We start from the raw sequence: 20,390 nt of genomic DNA on the forward strand, positions 1-20,390 counted from the left end.
TAAAATTAGCTATATGGATTTGTCATTACGCTAAGTAGGTACCGTATATAATTGTCTCATTCAATCCTCTTAATAACCCTGACCCCAGCAGGGATTATTAACCCATTTTATAAGTAAGAAGTCTGAGGCTTGGAGAGCCTAGAAACTTGCCTCAGGCTGGATGTAAAATGAAGGAGTTAGGATTTAAACTAGTCCTGTCTGATTTCAAACCTCATGATCTGTACCACACTGTTTGTCTCTTACTGTCCTGTGATCAAGCAGTGTCAGCAACAATCCAACCAACCAAACAAACCAACCAACCAATAAACAAATAAACCACCACCACCACCAACAACAACAACAAACCAGTTTCAACCCCCTGTAATGCAATAGTATGTGAGAAACACATTCACTTGGAGAACAACAGCCCAAATTTGGTGTAACGTTTCATTCTCAGTGACATTTATGACGAAATTGGAATCTATAACATCGAGTTAAGTTCTCCAATCCTACTGTGTTGGTTATGTTTCTTGTGAGACCCTGAGGTGAAAAATCAAGAGATACTTAAGAAGAGAACACCTTGTACACAAGAAGGCCACTGTTTTTTGGTTTTTGTTTTTTGTGTTTTTTTACCCTTCATGCTATTATATATCTTTTCCTACAAGAAGTGGCCTGTTGGAGGGTCTCCCCTCTGGTTTCCTGAGAGATGAGATGTGTTTATTTCTCTGTACAAATCATGATGTGAAAGAACAGCCTCCTCAAAAATATCTTCCCCATTTCAACCTCCGCACACGTTGTAGGGAGATCAGAGTCATGGTGGTGGTCCGTTGTACCAAGATGATCAAATGATCCAACCTCCAAGTCCACTGGGAAATCAGGGTGGAAGATAATCCACCACTTCCCACCTTTGTTCGTCCTGCAATTTGTCTTCATTCTCAAGTGATTGACTTGGAGAGAATGAAGTAATATATCAGCTTTGGATATTTGATTTTTGACCAAAAGACAGGAAGAATCCAGAGGCTGCTTTGTCTAAGGAGTCTCATGTGTGGAGTAAGGTGAATATCTTAAATAAACTAAAGAGCTTTCTAAGCATGCTGGTGATGACTTCCATGTTTAATTCTTTTTACAGCATAGGTATGGTTTTTTTAATTGTAGGATCTCTCTTGTTTGGGGGCGATTCCAGAAAACTTTATATGTACATTTTTGATACAGGCTGAAGATCCTGTGCCCCTCAGACACTTTCTCTGCCCTAGGCGTCTTGTTCACACATGTACAAATGAATCTAAAGTCCAGAATGGTATGGCACATGCACAGTACAGCAAGCACACAGTCGTAGGGGTCAGGAGGAAGAACTGTGTGAATCGTGTATTGGAGAAAACCAACCCCATCTGCTTGTACCGTATGTTGTTCTCTACTTATTTTTTTCTTAAGCACAAATTAATTTAGCCACAGTTTTCAAAGTGGGCAATAAATAAGATTGTCTCCTAAGCCTTCCACTGATTCCCGTACACCAAGCAGAGAACAGCCCCCTCTGGTACAGATCTCCCATCCTCACCCTCAAATTACCAGCAACAAACTGAGAATCTCCATTTGCACTTTTAACGAAAGAAATCTACCGTGGCTGTTAATGATGGTAAATTAGAAGAAATGATTCTGCTTCCTTCAAAGCCAAGTCATTGGATTTACCACCATTTTAGATTTTAGGAAGAAATTTCACTTATTCATAGAATATTTATTGAATATTTAATAGGGGCACATTCAAATGACATCCAAAACATATAACATATGGGCTTTGGGCCCAGAGGTGACTGTCTAATTCAAGAGGTTAATTTATGTATATATGAAAAGTTAAATATTAGTATAAAAGTTTAAAAATACTAACATCAGTGGAGAAATTAATAGGCTGAGGAATGATGATATAATGTCACATTTTTCACCCTCTAAAGTGCTGAAAACCTGTCTTATTTTTAGTACTTTGTCTTGTGTCCTTTCGTCTTTAGTGCTTTATCTGTAATTCAAATCTTTTTTACAATCTTAGCCCATTGAAACCATTGAGCACGAGGAGCATTATGGTCAGATTATCCTTGGTCCAAATTGCTCATTATTATGTCTTCCTTTCCATTAAGCATCTGTATTTGCTTGCTTTTTGTTTATGACTCTATTCCTATGAGAGCTGGTTCAGAGGTTCCGAGCAGGAGAGGAGCTACTGCCGTGTCTTTAAAGAAAGATCTTCCTCTAGTGAGGAAAGCTGTTCTCTTAACTGAGTGTGCAGTGCTGGAAGGCAGAGGAACGGGTGGCCACCCCCCTGAGGGGGCCCGGCCGCCCGATCGGCCCGATCAGCCCGGTTTGCAGCGCTGTGTTTCTGCTGGATCTCTTGCACGGCACCTGTTCTACCCACTTAACGATGGAGCCTTGTTTTTTTGGCCCTCTCTGCTATTCTCTTAGCTTCTGATACTGCCTATTTTATCTCCCAGAATTATGTGCAGTGTTGGGGTGGACTACTCAGTAATGGCTAAGTCTTAAAGGACTGAGTGGGAACAGGATCAGCATAGTGCCTTTAAGGTTGAATGCAACTGATGTATACACCCTCCTTGTCCTGCACTCACCCCAAGACAGGCTGTGTTTCATGGTTGGTCAGTATGCACCGCCAGGCAAGCCTGTGTGCTCTGGGTGTGCCCAGCACCCTGGGAGACTCCAAACAGGCATGATCTCCCAAGGGCAGACTGGAGGTGGCCTCACCCTTTCCTCTCTTGGGAACCTCTTCTCAATGTCCCAGGCTGGGCCCATAAGGCTGGGTTAAATCTCTAATGCTTGTTGATGGTTTTCAGGTGCCACCTGGGAGAATGGGCCCTGGAGAGAGGCACTCGGGAAGTAAGACATGCTTCCATCTGAAGCTTTTCTACTATGAAGGCAGACTCTGCTTTTCACGGAGTGGGAATGACTCCTGGACTTCTTGCCTCCTCCCATTTGCCTCCTTCCTCTCCTATACCTCACAGTAAATCAGCTGTATGCTTCTCAAGCAAGAGATTCAATTTTACTGTTAGGTTTGGCTGGAATTGCCTTTAATGGTCAGAAAATTATCCAGTATCTCAAAAACACAATTAAAAAATTCAGCTACAGCATGTCTCTGTGATTTTTGCTGGCAGTAAGGAAGTATTCCCTCTGAGGAGGTCTTTTAGACAGTTGGCGTTTAGTACTTGCTCTCCAAATATTATTTCACAAATGGAAACCTGAAGGGTTTTTTAGTCCATTCAATACCAGGCATCTTCTAAAAACTGAAGTATAGTTGATTTACAATGTTGAGTTAGTCTCTGGTGTACAGCATAGTGATTCAGTTATACAGATGTACTTTCTTTTTCATGTTCGTTTTCATTATAGGTTATTACAAGCTGTTGAATATAGTTTCCTGTGCTGGACCTAAATGAAAGTCAGAGAAAGAAAGACAAATACATGATGTCACTTATATGTGGAATCTAAGAAAATGACACAAATGAATCTATCTACAAAACAGAAAGAGATTCCCAGAGATAGAAAACAAACTTAGAGTTACCAAAGGGGAATACCAGACATATTTTAAGCAATTCCAAAATGAAAGTATCTGTTTAATGTTGTCTTGGAGGTAGAAAATATCTTGCAGCTGATCATTCTTACTTTCTAGGTACAACACCAATCAAATACATGAATCCTGAGTGTGTTCGGACCCTGGTTCTATCTCTAAAGAAATTGGCATCCTTGGGCAACTTACTAATTCTTTAGCAACTGTCCTCTTATTAGGAAAAAGGAAAGAATGTTTTAATTAACCTTACAGATCGTCTGGTAGGAATACTGAGGCAGATGACAGTGGTGGGAAGAAGTAATCCAGGAATCACCATTGATAGCAGCGACCTAGGACATTTGTAACAGGGATCAGTGGAAGTGATTCTAGGCCAGGCTTGAGCTGCTTTCAGATTATTTGGAAACAGGGAGTCCTAGAGCTTTCTGGACCTGTGGTATTTCTGACTGAGCAGCAAGTGTTTCATAACATACCGTGGTTAAATACGTGCCAGGAGGGGTCATTGCCTCCTACACTCCCAGGGAGCCAAGAAGCCACGGTAACAACACTTAATGAGATGGCCTGACAGCTCTGGGAACGTCCCTTCGTGTGTTGTTTTGAATGATGCCAGCCAGCTTCAAGTGGTCAGGATTAAAATGCAAACCAAGCCCAGATTTTTTTCTTTTAAATTAATGTCTGACGTTTGCCAACCAGGGGAAAGGCGATGATAGCGTGCAGCAAACAGACTGCTTAGAGCTACACTGTCACCTGGACTAAACATCCTGACATGAGGTGGCTGGGGATGGCAGCTGGCCCCTCTGTGGCTACCGGGAATGGATTTGGCAGCTGAAAGGGAAACGTGAAAATGTTCCTCAAACGTGACCTTTTTTAAAAAAAAAAAAATGTAGACTTAAAATTTGTGGTAAAAATACATCTAACATGAGATTTACCGCTTTAACATTTGAAGGGTACAATTCAGTGGCAAGAAGCACATTTATAATGTTTTGCAACCATTACCACTGCCTAGTTCCAGAGCTTTTCAACACCCCATAAGGAAACCGCATACGCATTAAACAGTCACTTCCCACTTCCTGCTCCCTGAAGCCCTGGCAACCACTAATCTGATTTCTGTCTATGAGTGGACTTTTTAGGAAGGAGAGTGGAAGCCACTGACCTTGGGAGTTAGGACATTGGGGCTTCTTTTCAAATCTGGGCTCCCATCTTTGTTTTTTCAACAACACGGCAGCCCCCCCCATTAGCATCATGAGGGCAAACCTATAACTTATGACCCCCTTTGCAAACCTTTTTAAACAACTTTGAGGTATATTTTACGTACCATAAAATTCACCCGTTTCAAGCGTACAATTCAGTTAGTCTTTTTACAAGGTAGTGCAGCCATCAGCATAGTCCAGCTTTAGAACAGTTTCATCCTCCCAGTAAGAACCCAGTAGCCTCGTTACAGCTAACCCTGTTCTACCCCCAGCTCCAGGCAACCACGGGTCTACTTTCTGTCTCTATAAACTTGCCTTTTCTGGCTATTTCGTATCAATGATATCATATGAAATGTGGTCTGTGTCTGGTTCCTTTCACTGAGCAGGAGTTTGAAATTCATCCATGGTTAGTATGTGCCAGTAGTTCTTTTCTTTCTGGCCAAGTAATAGTCCGTTGACTGAATCTACTTCATTTTATCTATCCATTCACCTGCAAACATTTAATGGACCCAGCATACTTCCTCTGTGCAACTCTGCTACTCTGTGCAAATATTAAAAAAAAATTCGTACAGTTTATTTAATTAATGGTGGGGAGGTAATTAAGTTTCTTTCATTCTTTTTTAATGGAGGCCCTGGGGATTGAACCCAGGAACCTGCATGCTAAGCACACACTCTACCACTGAGCTATACCCTCCTCTGAGTGCAGACATTTTAAAAGAAGTCTCTTATCTATCAATTCTAGAGGGTTGGACTGTTAGATGACCTCTAAGATCCTCATTAGCCAACATTCTGTCCAAAAAAGTCCCAGGGCAGATCCAAATTCTTAGACCATTCATTTATTCAGCGGATAATCTCTTGAGCCCTCTGGGCACACCAAGCCCCAGCACTCTTGGAATTTCTGCTCTAATGCAAGAGGCGGGACAAAGCTCTTTTCATGTCATGCATGGCTCCCCTTCTGGTGGGTCAAAGGAGTAGAAACATTCCAATGGGACTGATGTTTGGTCCCCTCTGTTCCCTCCCCAGACCCTCTCACTCCTCAGATGCTCCATGCTCCCCGCCCTGCCCCCCGCCCTGTCCAGGTGCTCCCATTCCATCCTGAGTTTTCTGCACATTTTTTGGTGACTGCTTGTTTGCATGTCTCTCCTGTCTGTGGGATGTGGGCAACTTGAGGACAGAATGGTGTCTTGCTATATACCCTGAGCATCATGGAGGGCCCAACAGTGCCCAGCGGTTATTTGATGAACAAACGAATGACTCCCGTTCTGGCCAGGGGCAGGAGCAGATAGAAGACATGGACACACTGGCCTCGTCAGGTCTCCGGAGTTCTGGACACACTTGCTCTTCCCTCTCGAGTTACAGGGTCAGCAGTTGCATGTGAGCCTCTCCAGAGCGAAGGCCCAAGTCTGGGAGAGAAAATACATTGGGATGCAGTTCTCTCTGCTCCTTGGAACACAGGCTTGACACCAACTCCTTACCACTGTCATTAGTATTTTAACTGTATCCCTAGGGGTCAGTCTGCAGGCAGACTGTGTAAGGAAACTGTATGAAAATGGTCCTGCGTGGCAGGGTGACTGGGTCCAGATGCCAGAGGTGGTGACTTATAATGGCTTCCCCAGGCCCCTCCCTGCTCTATCCTGCCACCACCCGGCTCGTGCTCTTAGCTTGCTCCTTGACTCCAGCCCTGGGTCATCCAGCCTGACTGGAAAGCCAGGAGCAAAGGGGACAGGACACGTCGTGTGTGTTCCTGCAGGACGCTGGGCCGAAGGTGGAAGACAGAAGACGCAGGAGGCTAAACCAGGCGAGGTGCTTCATGTGGAGAAGAAAACAGGTGGTTCTGTGAGGGTGTCACTGCTTTACCAGTGCTGGTGGTTGGGATCTAATCAGAGTCCCATTAAAATTACTGGGACAAAATATTAAAAAGGGAAGCGACATGGACATGTCTAGTCTCAGAGAATACTTGAAGCTTTCAGCATAGATTGTCATTATTAAGATTATGTTGTTCTGTAGGACTCAGTTCACAAGTATGATCTATTTTAATCGGACCGTGTTTTAGCCTTCTCCACCTCAGGACAACCTGGAGATTTTCCTCTAAGGGCACCTTTATTTCCCTGGTTATTGATTGTGGCCCGTTGGTTTGGTCCCTCATATACATGTTTTCTTGATTGGTGGCTGTCATATCTGTGAAGGTTCAACTGAGGGTCACCATGTCCCCCTAACCCCCATGAAGGACTCTCAGTCCCTGGTGGGCTACAATCTGCTGGGTGCCCTTTCTTAGTGTTGAAGAAGCACTGAGATGCTAAGTTGGAGAGAAATTAGCTTGGGTTTGGGTTGATTTTGTTTCTTTACCATTTAAAATGTGCTCATGCTTGAGGCACCCCAAATACATTATATCAATTCTCAGTTCATACACAGAAATACTTCTCTCTGCGTTAGCGCCGATGAAAATGCAGCAATACCTGGTCCTAATCTTGTGAATCAAAATTCAGAGTGTACGTTCTTTTTTTTCCTTCCTTACACTTGGCCTTTTAATTCACACTGGATCCCTTCTGTTGAGTTAGTAGTTTCATTTTAGTGTAGAAATCAAGTTTAATTAAAGCTTACTTGCCATTTAAAATAATAATTTGTTTGACTTAGCATTCTTAATTACCTTGAGTAAATTGCCTATAGAGGCTCACCTAATTCATCTGTTTGTTCAGATTATTACTGTTATTTGCATATTTTGAACGACACCACTTTAATGAAACACCAGGGTGGAGTCTGGGCAGATGATACATTCCGTGGCAAATGCTAAGGAGATGCTCTTTCTGCCCTAGTCTGTTTGTTCAGCTGGAAGGTTTTTTTTTTTTTTAATCATCCTACTGAGTTTTCACAAAAGATCAAAGTTTTAAAATGCTTTAGTTTTGGAAGACCATTAATAATGAAGTGTCTAGCCAGGGGCTGTCACTTACACGTCCTCCTTTAGCTTCTTATGAAGAATGTAGGTATGCCTCTCCTTAACCCCAAGATGTATCCCTGCAGACTTGAGGATATGTATAAAGGGACCATATGTCTGATGCATTTAAGGAACTTATGATAATTTGTTGGAAGGCTTGTCTATTACTAGTGGGAAAATGTGATGTTAAATAAAGGCAACAGTTTTATTATTCTGAGTATATTATAACTAGTAATCAGTGTGAATAAATGACCACCTCTAGGAGAAGGTTTTAGAGAAGTTATATTGATAAATAGGTGAGGATGATTTCTTACTTGCCTGTCAATTACTGTAGATTTTACACAGGGGTTTTAGCTCATGATCTTTGGGAGTGCTGCTCTGATTGTTCTTTGGGAGTTTTTTTTTTTTTTTAATAGAGAGGAATGAGGTATGTCTTTATGGTTCTGAACAAGTTTGCAAGGCAATTTGATTAAATTAGTCTTAGATTTATTGATTTTAAGTAATTTCAGAACCTAATCATTGGTTTACCTCCTAAACTTTAGAAACTGATTCATAGTTCTCACTATAAAAAAAAAAACCAAAATGATAGAGCATAATAGTACACATTGCATTAATTTAAATATCTCCAGGTTTCCTAATGCCTATAATCAAAATGTGGAAAATATTCTAACATTCATTAGTGTTAGTTATATACTAAAAGCATCTCTGAATGATGTGGCCAGAAGGCATATCTCAAATAGGAAACATTCCCTCTTTTATGGCTTATTTGTAGAGAAAGTGTGCATGCATCTTATGCATGAATAACAGAATTGGTTTTTGATGTCTGCACTCCAGTTTGAGGAACTATGATAAAGGCAGGGAGATAACTCCCTTCCACTCCCGATCAAGCCTGCATTCTAGTATACTCTGTTCATGAGGTTCTGGCCCCTGGTCCAGCATCAATAGGACCTTTGAGACCTCCCTCTCCATCGTCATAGAAAGGACGCTGTCCTGGGGCTCGAGAGACCTGCTGTGGTCACTTAGTAACCCCATGACCTTGGGCAAGTTACATCTCTAGACTTCCATTTCCTTACCTGGAAAGTGGTTGTCTGTAGATAGATTAGACATTTTCTAAGGTCATTCTACTTAAAATTTTGTGCTTCCAGTGGCAATGGCTTGTCTCTGATCCGTATTCCTCTCTGGGCCTTCTAAGCATCCAGGGAGTAGGAAGAACCAGTTCCTGGATTGGTTCAGAAGGCAGAAGGCATGAATTAGAGTGAAGCAGTTTCACAGGGCATCAAGGCTTTTGCTTTCTCAGTGCTCTGTGTTCTGATGAGCCTGCCTGTAAAGATAGACTGAACCTTTGACTGGACCTGGGTTTTTAATTCTCCCCACTGCCCACTTGGGGTACAGGGAAGTGGGGATGCTGGGAGGGATCTTAGGGACAAAAACATCTGGAATGTGCTCTTGATGTCTAAAATAACACTCTACCTTTGTTTAAAGAACACAAAGGAAGAATCCTTTTCATCTTGTTTGACTTAGAAAACAAACAAACTCTATAAACATGGTGACTTTTAAGTGTTGATATATTTTTTGCATTAGTAAGAGACTTTTCTTTATTTTTTAAATCACAAAGTAAAAATACCAATATTATTAAAAATTCAAACAATATGCCAAAGATATTAAGTTAAAAAATGAAAATCCTTTCCACTCCCACTATATTGGGCTCTCCACTATGAACACTTTTATGTGGCTATTTCCAGAAATTTTTCTGTGCACATATCAGTGCAGTTATCATATATGCATACCTTCTTTGCCTTGAAAATTAAATTATACTGTAAATACAATTATGCTCATTATCATCTTTTTTTCACTTACATGCCTTTCATGGATACCATGAGAGTACTTATAGATCACAGCAAGGTATGGGTTCATTAAACACAGCTACTGGACTTGTTTATATAACTGTATAGACATATCAGATCACATTTAAAAGTAATAACTCTGTAGACAGTGTCACGGTAACAAACTCCGTCTTCTGTTTTAGGAATGTCAGTGAGAACTGGCCATTCTCTGGGCATCCCAAGTATTACTTGCCCTGAACTCTTTTATAAACTGGGCCCCAGACCAAAGATCGTCTTATTACTTAAAGTGGCTCTCTTTTAGCTATTCTGACAAATAAATCTATACTCATTGTCAATAAGCTAATATGGAACACTCCCAGATTTTATATTAGATGTACTTAAAAATTTTTTACTTAATGCTTATCTGTTAGGACTTACCGGGTGTCAGGCACAGTTCTAAACACATTTCAAATTTGAATTCATTTGATTCTTATAACAAGTATATGAGGTAGGTATTGTTATCCCATTTTAGATTTCTTACGATTTGTCTGTATAAACAATTGTATTATCTGCAAACAGTGAGAGTCTTATTTCTTCCTTTCTAAACTTCATGCGTTTTATTTATTTCTCCTACCTTACTGTATTGGTTAGGACCCCCAGCACCAGGTGAATAGAGAAAACATTCAACCTGTCACCATTAAATATGATTTTAACTGGAGACTGAGGAAATCCCTTTCTGTTTTTAATTTGCTTTGAGTTTAATTGAATTATAGTCAGGATACATATTTTGTAGAAATTCAGTCTTTAGAATTTATTGAGACTTGTTTATAGCACACCACATTGTCTGTCTTGGTGAATGTGCTGTGTACAGTTGGAAATAATGTCTATTCTGCAGTTTTTGGAAGCAGTATTTTATAAATGGCAATTAAGTCAGTGTACTGGATGGTGATGTTTAAGTTTTCCATTATCCTTACTAATTTTTTTTTTTTGTCTTGTTGTCCTGTCAGTTATTGAGAGACCAGTCTTAAAATCTCCACTTAGGATTGTGGATTTGTCTACTTATTCAATAATTTTGTCAATTTTTGGTTTAAAATGTTCTATAATTAGGCATATATACATTTATTATTTTTATTTCTTTCAAATAAATTGCCTCTTTTATCATTATAAAGTGTCTCTGTGACTGGTAATACGTTGTGCCTCGAAATCCAGTTCATACGATATTAACATAGCCACTCTAGCTTTCTTATGCTTTCTCTTTTTCCATGCTTTTATTTTCAGATTATCTGTTCTCTGTATTTAAAGGTAAGGAGAACATATTGATTAGTTCTAATTTTTTATCCATTCTGGCAATTTTCTTTTTAATTGGAATATTTAGTCAATTTATATTTAATATAATTATTTATGTGATTGGATTTAGATTTGCCAGTTTGCTATTTGTTTTCTCTGTGTCCCATCTGCTTTTTTCTTCCTCTTGCTTCCTTTCTTGCCTTATTTTGGGTTAATTGAATATTTTTTAGAATTCTGCATTAGTTTGTTTCAAAAAGCAGGTGCCAAGATGGAGTTATAAGTGCAAGAGATTTGTTGGGTGTAGTGCCAACAAAAGACAAAAAAGAGAGAGCAAGCATCTGACACCTGTGAAAGGAGGGCAGAAGAAAGGAAGGCTAGAGTAGAAAGAGCCTCAAATTGTGATTTTTGAGAAAGTCTCCAGCCTGATGGAGGCCTTGGTACAAGAGTGCCTGTAAACAGTTTTGCGCGGAGCAGAAAAATGCCAAGTGCTCGTATCCCTGCCATGTTCAGTCATTGACTAATGATAAAGAACATGGCTTTGATTCACTCACAGTGGATCCCGAAGTTGCTGCCCTTGGATGCTGTGGGCTAATAACACTCCTCACTGCTCATTGGCTTGTTTCTCCTAGAAGGGAGATAGAAGTGAGGTACATTCATGGCTGCCAGGAGTTCCATTTTAATATTTCTATTGGCTTTTTAATTTCTTTGAATCAGTTTTTAGTGGTTGCTCTGGGGATTACCATATATATTTTTAGTTTTTCACATTCTACTTAGAGTTAATATTGTAGTACTTCATGTCAAGCATTGGAACGTTGCAACGGGGTTAGTTCCATTTACTGCCCTCTCCATCCTTTGTGCTGTTGTTACGTATTTATGTTACAAAACCTACAATAATGCTATAATTTTAATTTAAGTAATTGTATGTGTTTTAAGGGGTTTCAAAGAAGTGTATGTGTGTTTTATGTATTTACTCACATATTTACCACTTTCAGTAATCTTCATTCCTTTCTGTAGATCCAAATGACCATCTTGTGTCGTTTACCTTTACGCTGGAGAACATTCTTCAGCATTTCAAGTAGTGAGATTTGCCGTGATCAGCTTTTGTTTTTCTGAAGATATCCTCATTTAGCCTTTGTTGTCTAAGAATACTTTTGCCAGATATGAAATTCTAGCTTGGCAGTTGTTTTTCCTGTTGGCGCTTTAAAAGTTTCATTCTGTTATCTTCTAGCCTCCATTACTTTATATGAAAAGTTAATGTAATTTTATCCTCTGCATGCCATTTCCCCTGATTGCTTTCAAGATTTTCCCTTTATCCTTGAATCTTAGCAGTTTGAATATGATATGCCCTGGCATGGGTTTTTATTTTGTTTTGGTTTTTGTCTATCCTGTTTGGGGATTGCAAGGATTTTTGAATTTGCAAGCTTATGACTTTTTGTAAAAACAAATTTTTGCAAACTTGGATTATTTCTTCAATTTTTTTTGCCCTTTTGCTCCTCTCCTATTTTTTCTGGGATTTCAATTAAATACACATTAGACTTATGCTATTATATTCTACACTGGACCCTCAGTTTTTTTTTTTAATTGAAGTACAGTTGATTTACACTGTTGTGTTAGTTTCTGGTGTATAGCAGAATATGTGTATATACAGACACACACGTACATATATATTCTTTTTCATATTCTTTTCCATTATGATTTATTACAGGATATTGAATATAGTTCCCTGTGCTATACAGTAAGACATTATTTATCTATTTTATATGTAGTAGTTTATATCTGCTAATCTTAAACTCATATTTTTAAAATTGAAGGATAGTTGATTTACAATGTTGTATTAATTTCTGGTGTACAGCATAGTGACACACACACACATATATATATATATTCCTTTTCATTATAGGCCATTACAAGTATTGAATATAGTTCCCTGTGCTATACAGTAGAACCTTGTTGTTTATTTTATATATAGTAGTTAGCATCTGCAAATCCCAAACTCCCAATTTATCCCTCCCCACTCCCTTTCTCTCCTGGTAACTATAAGTTTGTTTTCTATGTCTGTGAGTCTGTTTCTGTTTTGTAAATAAGTTCATTTGTATCATATTTTATATTCCACATGTAACTGACATCATATGGTACTTGTCTTTCTCTGTCTGACTTACTTCACTTAGTATGATAATCTCCGGATCCATTCATGTTGCTGCAAATGGCATTATTTCATTCTTTTTATGACTGAGTAGTATGCCATTGTATGTACATATACCACATCTTCTTTATCGGGTCATCTGTCAATGGACATTTAGGTTTCTCCGTGTCTTGGCTACTGTAAATAGTGCTGCTATGAATATTGGCCTGCGTGTATCTTTTTGAATTAGTTTTCTCTGGATACATGCCCAGGAGTGGGATTGCTGGATCATATGGTAACTCTATTTTTAGTTTTTTAAGGAACCTCCATACTGTTCTCCATAGTGGCTGCACCAATTTACATTCCCACCAGCAGTGTAGGAGTAGACCCTCAGGTTTTGTTTATTTTTAAAGTTTTTTTTCCTCTCTTCAGATTAGATAATTAATTTTGTTCTGTATTCAAGTTCACTGATACTTTTATTATTTTCTTCCAATCTGTTGTTAGGTCTAGCCAGTGAATTTTTTTCAGCTATTGTATTTTTTAATTATAGAATTTCCAGTTGGTTCTTTTTATAGTTTCCTCTTCTCTGCTGAGATTTTTAACTATCCTTTAGCATAGTTAGAATAACTGCTTTAAAATCTTTGTCTGCTAATTCCAATATCTGCATCATACCAGAGTTGGTCTCTATGGATTACCATGTCTTTTGAGATAGGTTACATTTTCCTATTTCTTTACATTGTAGTAATTTTGGGATGTACCTTGGACATTGGAAGTGAAATGTTACAGTGGTTCTGAATTTGTTCATATACCTGTAAAGAGTATTAATTTTCTATTTTAGCAGGCAATTAGCTTGATAGATCTCAAATTCCAAATTCTAAATATGTCTTCCCTATGACAGACAGCAGCAGACTCTGTTTAGTTCTTTTTACCTTAGCTGGGCTGCTTGAAGTCTGCTCCAACATTTATTGGAATCAGCCAGAGATTTAATCTGATCTTTACGTACTGAATTTGGAGCTTCGCCTCTATGGCTCTCTTCTCTCTGGATTTCCTCCCTCATTTTTCAGCTGCTGTTTTCTCTGAACTACAATGAGTAAGATAGCAAGTTTCTACTTGAGATATAGCCACTCTGCAGAACTGACCAATTGCTCCCGCCCTTAGCTGAAAAGCTGCAAAACATGGATAATCCATGGAGAGCCATTTTCCCAAGTGTCAACCCCTTTAGTTTCTGCCTGTTCTCGGTCATTCTGCAATGCCCTCAGATAGCTGTTGTTATCCTTGTTTTTTTATATTTTATCTGGAGTTTATAATTATTATCTCTTAGAAGGAGTTACTTTCATGAAGCAGAACTCCTCTCATCCCACTTTACAGATGAGTTTTTAAAACACACTCCCGCTTCAGTAAGTTTAAGTATTCTACCTAAGGTCACACAGCTGGTAAGTGGGAGACTTCCATCCAATCATAGGATTGCAACACAGTAGTTTGGTTCTAGAGTCAGATTTCTTCCAAGGGGAGGTTTGAATGGTATGAATTATGATGACAATGGCAAGAAGCATTGGACATGCTCTGGGCCTTGTGGGGCCTTGTGATGTCAATGCCTTACGCCCTGGACTTGTCTCAAGATTTCGTTACTCAGTGGATGCTTCATGTATCTCTGGGTTTCTACATTATTCTATGTATGAGCTTATATACAAGTTGCATGAAAGGATTATGTGGCTAACTGCAAAGTAGACCTTTAAGTTATGAAAAAATCTCATGTCTTCAGGGTTCTATGGTGTTGGGCTCCTGGCCATCTTACTTAGAAACTAGGGAAGTTTATCATATGGTTCTTTTTGTGATTGAAATAAAGAGAATTTTTGAAGGAGAGTAATATCAACAGTAATATAATCAAAGTATAGGAAGTATTTATTGAAGAAACTCACAACCCCAATCTTGGGATAGTTGACTTTAAAAAATGTAAGACTAGCTTAGCTGATGTGACCCATAGGCCTTAGAAGCATAACAACACCAAATGAGCAATGCTTGTTTTGGAGTTTCTGCCCCTTCTTAATTGTTTCCCTTTTTCTCCTCTAGCCTAAGTCAGTTTCAGTTAACGTTCATCAAGTGTTTAATTTCATCTTATTCTTCTTACCCCTTGATTTTGTCTTCACTTTGCTTTTTGAGTCTGACTTGCTTCTTACTGATTTGTCATAGTTTGTAAGCTGATTTGTAAAGTAGGGCAATCTTTTTCATGTATGTTACTTTCAAACTAAAGGAAAAGGCCTATGCGTTTGCTGTCGGAATTCTCTCCGCATCCCACGCCAGTGCTCAGATACCGTGCTCCAGCTGACTGGCCAATAAAGAGCAGGGGTTCAATACTTGATTGATGGATGGTTCTGACTCCCAGCCAGTCAGTTCTGGGAAGGTGGGTTTATCTTCCGAGTGAAACAGAACTGAGTCCTTAAAGGCCGTGATAAAGATTTTGGCCTTCATCCGAAGAATAACGGGAAGCTGTGCAGAGTTTTAAGCAACCAAGTGACAAGCCCAGATTTAAATTTTTAAAATAATTACTCTGAATGTTTGTGGAGCAGTTCTGTATAAACAAGTTCTGGAGTGTAGAAATTCTTATATGAATTTAAACATTTAACCCAGGGATGCAACCCAGAAGAACTGATAGCCTGGATGTTCTTCCAGCAGCCCTCCTGAGTATTATTTCTTCTGACTGTAATTCTGGAAAGAAAAGTTGAGAAGCAGAAAGTTTGTAATTGATTTTTTTAGGGATGGGGGGGGGCAGGGGGTGTGTATGCAAGGGCCTGGAATGTGAGTATTTTGCATCTCTGATAGCAGACATTGTTCTAATAATGAAAAACTGAGGCAATGCAAATATCAAGGAATTTAAGAGTTTAACATTATAAATCTAAAACTGGCAAGTCCATATTTTATGTCTATATGGAAATGGATGTGTCATAATTTGTTAATTTTTAAAAGCAAGATTTAAAATGCAGTATACATGTTTAAAAGTATTAAAACAATCACATCTTAACAAAAATACACAAAAACAGAGATGAAACTTGTTATACTTTATTATCCACCAAATGCTGTTGCTTAACAGAGTTAAAAAGTTTTGTTGTTTAAAATGTGGAAAATAATCTTAATATTATTTCAGTAACCATTGGGAAATCTAAGTTAAAAGCACTGAGACGCTGCTAAGACAGCAACGGTTTCAGGAGATTAAAAACTTTCATATGAAAACGTAGAATTACGTTTCCTCTTCCCAAACATTTGTTGAGACTGAGAAAATTTTAAATATGTCTTAAAGAAAGTAACTGACATCGCCTGAATTAAATACAGCCTTTTGCTCCTGCTCCATCTACTGTTTGTTGATCAAAGGTTACAAGGTTAATAATGGTTTGTTGGATTTCTTCAGATTTTTATAGGATTTTATGCTTCTTGTGTGCAACTTGCTAAATCATAGCACTCATATTCTGCATTAAAATAAACACTGAAGCGTGTGTGTGTGAAATAAATATCGATGGGAAAAGGAAGTGATTTCTCAGGGAAAAAAGAAGTCACCGAAAGGTGTACTGTACCCTGGGCAGTAAGTGGAGAATTAATTTACTTTGTGTTTGTAAATATTGTCAATTTTGTATTCTGGGCTGAAAAACTGGCAAATGATGGCTCTCTCTAGTATTTCCTGAGGCCATCTGTACTGTTTTAGAGAATAAATCATAAATAGACCTTTGAACTAAGACAGTCAGTCTCCCTGGACCTATTCTTTTGCAACTGACTTTCAGTCTCAACGGGATATTGAAGAGGAGGCTGGATAGAATAAACAGTGGAATCCTTGTCCGGGAATGACTGCCTGGCAATTGTTTCATGGAAAACCAGAAGGGGTGGGGGACAACAGCCCTGCTCTGCTCACTGGCTCTTTAATTTAGATTACCAATGATAAAGCCGGGGCTACGGCTAAAGAAAGGTAGGATGCAGACGCAGGAACATTAGTGCTAATATGCTGCAGAAAGACAAGATAAATCAGCCCAGCTCTCATACATCACTGAGGGAGAAGCTGATTGCAACTTGACCATGTGTCTGAGTAGTCCCATCAGTGCGAAGAGCAGAACGTGGATTAAAAAAAACTAGAATGTACCTTTAGGGGCTACTGCCGAGCTGGACCTGGGAGAAGTGTCTGGTGTAAGTTTCAGCTTGTTTTATCCACGTATTTACCAGTGTTTTCCCACGCAGGGAGCTTGTTTCTCTTTCTGTGTTTTCGTGGAAGCCTCAAGCATGTTTATTTACAGTCCTGGACTTCATTTTGTATAAATGTAATACCAACCTAATAAAGTTCTTAACAGAGGACAGTTTAGCCCAGGGTTTATCCAGGAGAGAAATGAGAAAAAGTGGTGTTATCATTACTGCCTATAGGAAGCCTGTGGGTGAGTTCTGTTTTTTGGGGTTTCGTTTTGCGGGGAGGTGAGGGTTAGAGGGATACATTTTAAACTAAAAACTCAGTTCTTTAGCCGTTTATTAAACAGACGTGTTGGTAACCCAGCATTTCACTCCTCCCCTGGTCTTTTGTTTTGAAAAACTGTGTTTTAATATGTAAGCCAGACTGCTCGAAACGCATTATATTTTTATGACTGGGATGTTTGTATTGTTTCATATCTGTTATTAGACAAAATAATCATAAAGGGTGTTTTCTATGGACCTTTTTATATTCCAAAATTAAGTACAGATGGTAATTTCCAGCAGTTTTAAAAATTTGTCAATTATTTAATTTAGCATCACTTAAGCATCTGCACAGGGAGAAAGCTGAGATGGTAGAGAAACTGAATAAGCATTGATTGCTCGTCTGAATTGCATCTTTAAAGTTTTTGCCTCAGATCTCTGATTTCACAGTTTATTTTTACCAAATTAGATTATCATATTTCATTATCAAGCCTGTGAATGGGTGGAACTCGCTCAGCTATCCTACATTTCCCGTTAGAACAGCGCGTGAAGCGCCTGCTGATTGTTACTCCGAGGGAAATTCTCATGCCGGCTTCACCGAGAAGATTGCTTAAATAATGCATGGGCAAGGGCGAGGCAAGATGGAATTTACGGCCCAGACCCTGAGTTCAGGCTTTTGTTCAGAGGAGAGACTGCATAAGTGTGCGCGTACAACACATACTGAGGCTTCAGGGGAAGGGCGTAACTGAATGAAATTAGTGGCCACATGGTGCTGTCCACGTTATTTCCAAACAAGCCTTAAAACAGTCCATTGAGCCTCTAGTGTGGTTCGAGTGAGGGAGGAAGGGGAAACTCAAAGTGTCAGTTGCAAACAGGATCCCCTGACTGAAAATTCCATGGGACAGACACAGGAAGTGGATGTTTTACAGGCGGCAGGGTGGCCCTCGAGAGAGAGGGGGGATATTTGACTGACGAGAAGCGGCATGGCAGTCTTGTTAGTAAAGAATAAACCTTGACCAAACTGCAGCTTTCTATGTGCTGTGTCTTCCATCTTGTCCTAATTAGAGGAATATGTCTGCTGAATCCTAATCTCTTTAATTGTTGATAGAGCAGGCATGCGATTTGCTATAAATACACATGAGCATTCATTTCTGAAATAATGGCTGTTGCCAAATATATTAAACCAACAGGAGTGCTGGACTAGGGAAGGCTGTGCTGAATAGTTGAGTTTGGGAGGTAATGGACCAGTTGAGAATCATTGCACAGCTGGGCCAGCAGCTGCACCCAGTGCTCTGTCAAGTTTGGCCTCTAATTTCCTTGAACTTGTCCTTGTTTGCCAAAATGATGAACGTAGCAAGAACGTGTTTCAAAGGAGCCCGCTGCAAGTGAAAAAGACCTCTTCCAAAGAGTCCTTGTCGAGGTATGCGGCCAACAGCAGCAGTGGTCAAATGAAGTATTGATTAGGCAAGGGGAAGTTTGAATAATCATAAAAATGAAAGCCAAAGACGAAGTTGTGGAATGAGGTAAGCTGGCAGAGGACATTAAAAGGCTGCATTGGATCATTGCTGTCCTAACTTAAGGACATATGGAAAAATCCCATAATAATATCCAGCAATAATTATCTTGTAGTTAGGGAAGAATAAGTAGGCCTGGGGTTGGAAGGCAGCCCAGTGATCTCTGTGTCTTTTTTTCCTGACAGTGTATTGTTCTGATATTCTCTGGGTCTGGGTCAGGAGGAAGTGTCAAAGAGAGAGTTTTATATTAAAAAGCATCCTATGACTAAGCGACGCAATTAGTGGCAAGCCAGAAGGAGAGAGCTGCCAGGACTCTCTGGCCATTCCCTGGTCCTGGCTTGAGCAAGTATTTCTTCAGCACGTACTAGGTATCCAGCACGTACTAGATGTATACTCTAACCAACTCGATTATAAACTCTTTGAGAGCAGACACTTGGATTTATACTTCTCTTGTATAAATCCCACCTCTTGGAAACCATTGGCCTTGATACATACGGTGGTAATTGCAAATGTGTCTAATTTCTTGACTTCAAAGAAATTAAATACCAATTCTTTGTTATGCAAATGCTTTATTTTGCTGTGACAACACAGGCAACTCTTCCGTCTTCAGATTGGAGAGAGTTAGTGACTGGAACACTTACCACTGAGGTGATTTGGGCAAGATACTGAATCTTCAGGAGAGCCAGCTTCCTCATTTGAGAAATGAGGAAAGTAACTCTTATCATGCAGAATCTGGAGAATGAAGAAATGTGCCTCAGTGCAGAGGAGGTGCTTTCCTGCCCCCACAGGAAATTATACGCAGGATAATTTGCCATATGGACTGAGTGTGTGGTGAGGCACCGGGGGTGGGTATGGGGAGAGAGTGGAGTGGGCAGGACAGCTGGCTAGGACAGGGTATCAGAACCTTCAATGAGAATATGACCTGAGACAGGTTGGTGCCAGTGGGAGCTCGGAGAGTAGGATGAATCTGAAATAAGTTTTAAAGGGAAAATTGACAGAATGTGGAGCTGATTATACTAAAGTAAGGTAAAGAAGAAGGAGGATTATAAAGAAGAATAGTCATGGTGCCAAGGGAAAAGATTATGGGTTTGTGATAATGGCAAGGTATGTTGTGTGTGTGTGTGTATGTGTTCTCCAAAACTTGAAGCTAAAACAGTACAGTCCTTCAGAGACTTACAAACTAAGAAAGCATAAGAAGAGAGAAGAGAAAATTTGAGTGCCTAGTTAACTTATGTAAAGGGAAAGAAAAAAATCAATAATAAACCAATAATACAGGACCATTGCTGACAATAGAGTGAGAATTCAAAGGAATTGCTTAAAATGGCAAATCTATGTTTGGAGTTTTTCCCAGACGAGACCCACAATCATCAAATAATAAGGCTCTTCTGCAATCTTGGAACTTATTTAAGTTTTCCTGAGTTAAAAAAAAAATGCCACTGAGGGGACACAAATAGTGTCAGGGTTGGGAAGAAAAAGAGCGTGAGGAATGGAAATTCTCAAAATAGCTTGGTTTTCAAGAGGAGATGGGAGCCAAAGGATGGCTGGTTGACCTTTCAGAACTTAACCAT

The 20,390-nt window shown here is 39.5% G+C and overlaps 1 protein-coding gene across 8 annotated transcripts in view; it reads left to right on the forward strand.

Moving 5' to 3' along the window:
• RAPGEF4 (Rap guanine nucleotide exchange factor 4) overlaps nucleotides 1-20,390 on the forward strand; it is a 272,690-nt gene that overhangs the window by 80,757 nt on the left and 171,543 nt on the right. The window contains exon 1 of one of the 8 annotated variants that reach the window (XM_072961168.1): nucleotides 6,430-6,550. The exons of the other annotated variants lie outside the window; for them this stretch is intronic. Within the exon in view, the coding sequence (XP_072817269.1) occupies nucleotides 6,533-6,550 (18 nt within the window). The 5' untranslated portion in view covers nucleotides 6,430-6,532. Of the gene's footprint in view, nucleotides 1-6,429; nucleotides 6,551-20,390 lie in introns of those variants that run through there. 8 annotated transcript variants of the gene reach the window in all.

The sequence above is a fragment of the Vicugna pacos genome, chromosome 5, assembly GCF_048564905.1.
Source record: "Vicugna pacos chromosome 5, VicPac4, whole genome shotgun sequence".
In the NCBI taxonomy this organism is placed as follows: Eukaryota; Metazoa; Chordata; class Mammalia; order Artiodactyla; family Camelidae; genus Vicugna; species Vicugna pacos.